At 45.2% G+C, this 8,171-nt stretch overlaps 1 protein-coding gene across 9 annotated transcripts in view; it reads left to right on the plus strand.

Annotated features, from left to right (window-relative positions):
- Positions 1 to 2,052, plus strand: part of LOC105481225 (serine/threonine kinase 36) — a 30,614-nt gene extending 28,562 nt beyond the window's left edge. For all 9 annotated transcript variants that reach the window (XM_011740646.2, XM_011740642.3, XM_071073380.1 and 6 more), the window contains one exon: positions 1,298 to 2,052. In XM_011740646.2, coding sequence (XP_011738948.2) covers positions 1,298 to 1,441 — 144 coding nt within the window. In that variant the 3' untranslated portion in view covers positions 1,442 to 2,052. The remainder of the gene's footprint in view (positions 1 to 1,297) is intronic.
- The last annotated feature ends 6,119 nt before the right edge of the window (positions 2,053 to 8,171 follow it).

Consider the following 8,171-nt stretch of genomic DNA (forward strand, 5'->3'; position numbering starts at 1 on the left):
TTTAATGGAGACAAGGTTTCACCATGTTGGCCAGGCTGATCTCGAACTCCTGACCTCCTCGAACACCTGCCTCAGCCTCCCAAAGTGTTGGGAATACAGGTGTGAGCCACCCTGCCTGACTGCGATTTTCAGTATATAAAGAGCCCAATAGGCCAGGCTCTGTGGATCTTGCCTGTAATCCCAGCACTTTGGGAGATGGAGGTGGGCAGATTACTTGAGGTCAGGAGTTTGAGACCAGCCTGGCCAACATAGTGAAACCCTGTCTCTACTGAAAATACACAAATTAGCTGGGTATAGTGGCAGGTGCCTGTAATCCCAGCTTCTCGGGAGGCTGAGGCAAGAGAATCGCTTGAACCTGGGAGGAGGAGATTGCAGTGAGCTGAGATGATGCCTCTGCGCTCCAGTCTGGGTGACATAGCGAGACTCTGTCTTTAAAAAAAAAAAAAAAAAAGCCCATTGGAAATCACACATATCTACATATGGTAATACAAATTATGACATCTCAAAGTGGTAGCATTGGGAAGTTCATGCAGAACAGAAATTTGAGAGGATGGTGAAGATCTTTTTTTTCTTTTTTTTTTTGAGACAGAGTCTTGCTCTGTCGCCCAGGCTGGAGTGCAGTGGCACGATCTCGGCTCACTGCAAGCTCCATCTCCCGGGTTCACGCCATTCTCCTGCCTCAGCCACCCGAGTAGCTGGGACTACAGGCACCTGCCACCATGCCCGGCTAATTTTTTTTTTTTTTTTTTTTTTAGTAGAGATGGTGTTTCACCGTGATAGCCAGGATGGTCTCGATGTCCTGACCTCATGATCCCCCTGCCTCGGCCTCCCAAAGTGTGGGATTACAGGCATGAGCCACCTTGCCTGGCTGATGGTGAAGATCCTATAGGAATCTTGTTCAATCCATGGGGAAAATAATTAATGGGATTCTTGTTGGTAATGAGGTTAGAACCCACTGGTCTGCATTGAAGGCTGGGAATTAGACCTTTTGGCTTACTGTGAGTTACTGCTGCATTCATCAAGTCTTCCTGGGGACATGTATATGTGTCCCTTAGTGCCTTGGTTTCATGGTCTATAACCAAAGAGAATGGAAGTAGACTTCTGGTCCTGATGATTCCTATATCCAAGGTTTCTCCTCTCCCATTCAGTCTATTCCAAGTCCTCAAGAGCCCATTTCCTTTTTTTTCCTCTTCTCAAGTGGGAATTCCTGGGTAAATGAAAGTCCTCTGCACCTGCCCCAGACACCACCATTTCTGAGCCTCATGTTCTGTTCTATCATCTGTTCTCTATCCTACAGGTACTGGTGTCCCTGGGTGCCAGTGAGAAACTAGCCTTGCTCTCTCTGGGGAATCAGTCACTGCCACATAGCAGTCCTAGGCCTGCCTCTGCCAAACACTGCAGGAAACTCATTCACCTCCTGAGGCCAACCCATAGCATGTGATTCCAGATTCCTGTGGTCCAGCCTCCAACTTTGGTTGCCCTGCTATTGTCAACTCTTCCTTATTCTACTACACAAGCCACCCACTCAACTGAGAGCTAAAGAGACTAGAAAAGAGACAGGCTGCCAACTCAACCGAGAACAAGAGACTAGAAGAGATTTATATATAAAGCTTCTTCCTTCTCCCAGATTCAGGATGTTTTCAACCAGTAAATTTTATTGCTGTTGGTGCCAGAGAAGAGTCCTTTCTTCTCTACATCCAGGGGCCTTTTCTTCAATAATGTGCCTTTAACTCTAGGGAACTTCCTCATGGACCTTAGGCAAAAACCTCAACCTGAAAGATCTCTTCCTTTCTGGAGCTCCTTTAATCCTCCCAGCAGGTTTTTGCCTTAGACTTGCTGGCCCCAGGACAGTGATGAAGACAGAGCCTGTCTCAGCTCTAGGCTGTGGGGATTAATGCCATCAGTCCCAGTTATTGAGGGATTCCTTAGCCCTTAGCCAACATTCCTATCTGTGGGTGGGTGTGGAGAGTGTATTTTTTTTGGGGTGTGTGTGTGTGTGTGTTTAATAGTTTTGTTTGTAAACTCTTTTAATAAAAATTATGCCTCACCATACTTGAAGCTCCCAGGACAAGGGTTGGGAGGCTCAACCCCTCTTTTAGCTTCTATGTGGTGTTGTTGGAAGTGCTGGTGTCCTGTTCACACAAGATCCTGGTCTGGCAGCTTATTTATATCATTTCTTGCCTTCCAATTTCCTCCTTCCTAAATGAACTATATTTGGTTACTTACTTTCAAGTCAAGGCCGGTGGAGCTGAAATAGGAAAGGGTAGGATTAAACAGAGCGGTAAATTAGGTTGCTCAGACTTAGTGACTAATTTTAATATTTAGTGGAGTTCTAATGTGTAGGGAATCCAAGCTGCTTTAGAAGGGTAGCTATTATAAAGATTGTGCAATTTACCAGAAAGGACTTTTAGTCGGACCTGTTAGAATTATAATCTAATTGGAAGCATTGGAAAACCTTAACTCATTGGATGGCTTAGAACAAGCTTCCAGGGCCTTGATTTCTCCATCCATAAAATGAGACTCCTTTCTGTCCTTCCTTAAATTCCAGTTGTTTTAGAAATGAAAGATAAGTAAAGTGCCCTTATTTTTATAAGAAATTTTGTTTAACCCTCTTCTTCATTGTCCACTGTGTTTATACTTTAGCAAAAATAATATTTTTCTAGGGAGCACCATAATTTTCTCCTATCCAGATTCTCTCAATTCAGTTGAATGTATATTTTTTGAGTCGAATACTTTCTGTATGCCAGATACTATTCTAGGTACAGGAGATAAAACAGTGCCCATGATAGAGTTCCATTCTGGTCAGGGAGATAGTGAAATTATTAAAAGAATAATATGTAGAAAGGTGATAAAAGCTATAAAAGCTATGGAGGAAAAATAAAGGAGGGAAAGGTGATGAGGAGTGCTGAGTTGGATGGTCAGGGTAGGCCTCACTAGAAGGTGACGCTTGAGAAAAGACTCGAAGGAGGCGAGGGGAGTGAGTCGTGCACCTATTCTGGGGAAAAGCCAAGGCCCTGAGATGAAAGCATGCCTGGCATACCTGAGGAGCTATGAGGAACCAGTATGGATGAAATGAGTTTAAGAAGGTGGAGAAGGCCGGGCGCGGTGGCTCAAGCCTGTAATCCCAGCACTTTGGGAGGCCAAGACGGGAGGATCACGAGGTCAGGAGATTGAGACCATCCTGGCTAACACGGTGAAACCCTGTCTCTACTAAAAAATACAAAAAAGAGGTGGTGGGCGTCTGTAGTCCCAGCTACTCAGGAGGCTGAGGCAGGAGAATGGCGTAAATCCGGGAGGCAGAGCTTGCGGTGAGCCGAGATTCGGCCACTGCACTCCAGCCTGGGCGACAGAGCGAGGCTCCGTCTCAAAAAAAAAAAAGGTGGAGAATAGTAGGAAATGAGACAGGAAGATAATGGTGGGGGCCAGATGTTGCAGGCTTTGTAGACCTTGGTGAAGACTTGGGTTCTTTCTTTGAATGGAGGATGCATCTATTGGAGGTTTTTGAACAGAGAATTACATGATCTACCTTGCATCCTAAAAGGATCACTCTTCATTCTGGTCTTGTGAATGTCTATGGGGGTAGGGGAGAATGGGAAGTAGGATGAACAGTTAGGAGGCTATTGTAATAATAATCCAGGCAAGAGACAATGGTGTCCTGGATGGCGACTGGGGTGATACCAATGGAGTGATAAAAAAAGTAGTCAGATTTTGAATATATTTTGAACATGGAGCAAACAGGATTTCTTGACTGATTGGAGGTGGGGGTATGACCAAAAGAAAGCAGTCAAGGGTGACTCCAAGGTTTTTGGTCTGAGCAGTGGGAAGAATGGAATTGCCATTAACTGAAATGGAGAAGGCTAGCAGTGGAGTGGTAATGGGTGGGAACAAGTTCAATGTGAACATGTTGTCTTTCAGTTGGAAATTTTTGAACACACACACAGGTAGAGGATAGTTCAGTGTACTTCATCACTACTTGAGCAGCTACCATATCTATTCTTTTGTTACTCAGGTGTTTGTTTGTTTTTGAGGCAGGGGCTTGCTCTGTCACCCAGGCTGGAGAGCAGTGGCTTGATCATGGCTCACTGTAGCCTCGACCTCTCAGGCTCAAGGAATCCTCCTACCTCAGCCTCCCAAGTAGCTGGGACTACAGGCGGGCAGATCACTTGAGACCAGGAGTTTGAGACCAGCCTGGCCAACATGGCAAAACTCCATCTCTACCAGAAATACAAAAATTAGCCGGGCATGGTGGTGCACGCTTGTAATCCCAGCTACTCGGGAGGCTGAGACATGAGAATCGCTTGAACGTGGGAGGCAGAGGTTGCAGTGAGCCCAGATCGTGCCACTGCACTCCAGCCTGGATGACAGAGCGAGACTATCTCAAAAAAAAAAAAAAAAAAAAAAGACTGGGCATGGTGGCTCATGCCTATAATTCCAGCACTTTGGGAGGCTGAGGCGGGTGGATCACCTGAGGTCAAGAGTTGGAGACCATGGCCAACATGGTGAAACTACTAAAAATACAAAAATGAGCCAGGCATGGTGATGCATGCCCGTAATCCCAGGTACTCAGGAGGCTGAGACAGGAGAATCGCTTGAACTCGAGAGGCGGAGGCTGCAGTGAGCCGAGATCATGCCACTGCACTCCAGCCTGGGCAACAGAATGAGATCCTGTCACCAAAAAAAAAAAAAAAAAAAAAAAAAGAGTTTAACAGGAGAAAAACCACATTTATTGTTGTACATACACGTAAGTGTCCTACAAAATATGAGACTCGAAGGGTCAGATGTTCGAGGCTTATGTAGCATCCTGAGCTACAGGAAGGAATAGGAGCTTGGGACTTTTGGGAGGTGGTGGAGACACAAGTTTTGGGATGGTGAGGGGAGGAATTCTATGGTAAATGAAAGTGGTCTTGTTCTGTAGATAAAAGTCTCTCAGGAAATAAAGTTATCTCACAGCAGCCCTCAGGAGAATAGGTGATTGTCTGGGCACAGTGTGAACCTCCAGTTTCCTCTGCTGTGATCTCAGTTCATTTTTCCCAGTTGATAATATTCTCAGGGAAAGGATTCATACCAGTTGAGTTCCTTTTGGAGGAACTCAGACAACCCCCCGACTGCATCTGCTATTACCTTGTGCCCTTTGTCCAACGTAATCAACATACCAAAGTGTCATATTTTGGGGTGGCATTTCCTAAACGCCATCAACCATATAAGGTAATATTTACAAGTTCCTGGAATTAGGATACAGATCCATCTTCTCTATGGGGGCCCACCGTTCAGCTCCCTACAATAAGAGAATAAATAGTAGTTTCTTAACGTTGTCTATGCTCTATTTTTCTTTTTTTTTTTTTTTTAAGAGAGGGGATCACCAGGGTGGAGCACAGTGGTGCAGTGTTAGCTCACTGTAGCCTCAAACTCCTGGACTCAAGCAGTCCTCCGACCTCAGCCTCTCAAATACTGGGAGTACAGACTTGAGCCATTGGGCCTACCACATCAGCTATGTTCTTAATGTTCCCAATCCTTATTCAGATTTTTCCATAGTCTTGACAACGAAGAATCTTGGGGTTCATAAATTTGAAAAGGAGAGCTTTATTTCTTATAAAGGGTTGCAGCCTGCAAGGTGGCCATTCTGTCAGGCTAGGAAGTATAGTTTCTGGCAGAAGCTGATAGCAGGTACTTTGAGGGAGGGGTAAAGGGAACAGAAATTTACACAGAGTGGGCTGGCTAAATATACATATTTAATAAGCTATAGGAGGAGTCATGATTATGACAGAGACAAGTACATGCACAATTGAGCTTCATGCCTCTTCATGGGTTGCATATTCAAAAAATGGCTGCATTCACGTGATCCTAGGGAGCAGTTTTCAGCCCTCTGATGTCAAAAGGTATAGCACAGGAAATGAAAACCTTCACTGTGCACCCTCCTCCAAAACCCATCTGGAGATGGTCAGTTTTAGGAAGGGATGTATTGTGAAACTGATGAGCTTTCACTTTGAAACTGCAAAGACAGTCTGGGCAACATAAAGACCTTGTCTCTACAAAAAATTTTAAAATTGGCCAGGCGTGGTTGTTTGTGTCTGTAGTCTTAGCTGCTTGGGAGGCTCAGGTGGAGGACTGCTTCAGCCCAGGAGTTTGAGGCTGCAGTGAGCTGTGTTCATGCCACTGCACTCCAGCCTAGGTGACATAGTGAGATCCCTTCTCAAAAAAAAGGTAAAAAAAAAAAAAAAAAAAAAAGGAAGAAAAGTGCAAAGACTAGGGAGTCTGGTTCTGGCCTCTAAAACCAATGAATCATCCCTTTCTTGATTTCTAGAGCTGGTTTCTGCTTACTCCTTAGGAAAGAATTCTGCTTAAAGGTTAATAAGGAAGGGGCGTATTGAGGCATGTTGGACCTCCCATCTCATCATAGCCGCGAACTCAGTTTTTAAGGTTGCTCTAGCGTCCCCTTAGCCAAGGCGGGGTCCATTCAGTTGGTTGGGGCAGGACTTAGAATTTTTGTTTCTCAGTCTCAAAAGTGTCATTTTACAGTTTGTTTGAATCAGGATCCAAACAAGCTGCACTCATTGCATTGGAATATATTTCTTTTTTTTATTTCTATTTTTTTCAAGATGAAGTCTTGCTTTGTTGCCCAGGGTGGAATGCAGTGGCACAATCTCGGCTCACTGCAACTTCTGCCTCCTGAGTTCAAGCTATTCTCCTGCCTCAGCCTCCTGAGTAGCTGGGGACTACAGGTGTGCACCACCATGCCTGGCTAATTTTTGTTTTTTTTGTTGGAGACGGGGTTTCACCATGTTGCCCAGGCTGGTCTTGAACTCCTGACCTCAAGTGATCCTCAGAGTGTTGGGATTACAAGTGTGAGACACTGCACCTGGCCAACATTTGAATATATTCTTAAATCTCTTATAATCTAAAACATCTCCCCCCATTTTTATACCCTGAAATTGTTGAAGGAAGAAGAGGTCATTTGTTCTGTACATTGGCCCACATTCTGGATTTGTCTGATTGCTTTTTTGTAGTGTTATTCAGTTGGAGTCACTCAACTTTTTTTTTTTTTTTACAAAAATACACTATACTTCATAAATATTTCTGTGCAATTGCATCACATCAAGAAACACAATGCACAGCTGTTCCATGTTTCGTTATCTAAGATTGATTAGTACATATAGGTGATCTTCAGTGTACATCCTTCAGTGTAAAATTCTCCCGTAGATTATCTAATACTTTTAGCATCCATCAACGACTGTTGACTAAATAAGTTATTTATTGAGATCCTTCCTCTGGTCCAGATTGTTTTCATCAGATTAGTTTTATCTTTGTCCCCTTTATTTCTGTAGCCAATTGCCTAGGAAAGATCCTTTCATCTTCCAGCTTTCTTAGATCTCCAAATCTCTCAGGTCTACGGACATCTGAGATAGGAGCACGATCTGTCTTGCCTGGGGAGCTAACGAGATAAGGAATTGAGTCAGTATTTCCTAAAATTCACACTTGAAGCCCATAAAGCAGGCAGGTGGTTTTAATTTTGCCCCGCTGGATAGGTTGGGGTTAGGGAAGGGCGGGTTAGAGGGAGGCAGAGTGAATCGGGGGCAATCTCCCCTTTCCTGGGGTCAAACTCAAAGGCTTTTACTAGAAATCCTTCAACAGAGACTGGGCCCTTTGATTTTCAATTGAGGCAAGGCCAAAGAGTCCAGGCCAGGCGTGGGGGCTCCCGTCGTAATCCCAGCGACCAGGAGGCTGATGCAGGAGGATCACTTGAGGCCAAGAGTTTAAGACCAGTCTGGGCAACATAGTGAGACCCTGTCCTAAGAAAAAAATTAAAAAAATAGCCCAGCATGGTGGCGTGCCCATAGTCCCAGCTACTAGGAAGGCTGGGGGCGGGTGGATCGCTTGAGCAGGAGTTCAAGTTCGCAGTGAGCTATGATCACGTCGCTGCACTACAGCCTGGGCGACAGAGCAAGATTCTGTCTCTAAAAAAGAAAACAGTCCATAGGGAGTAGGTAGAATCAGAGTAGAAAGGGAGAGTCCTGGACGCTCAGAATGGAGCCTTTCAGCGCTTTAACCCCGGGACTACATCTCCCAGAATTCCGCTCGCCCGGTCCCACCGCACTGAAGGGACTGCGCGTGCGCGAGGCAGGTGACGACCCGCCCCACAGGCCCCAGAACCCCCGAGATTCCCCGCGCTTGCC

Source organism: Macaca nemestrina, chromosome 11 (genome assembly GCF_043159975.1).
Source record: "Macaca nemestrina isolate mMacNem1 chromosome 11, mMacNem.hap1, whole genome shotgun sequence".
Classification (NCBI taxonomy): Eukaryota; Metazoa; Chordata; class Mammalia; order Primates; family Cercopithecidae; genus Macaca; species Macaca nemestrina.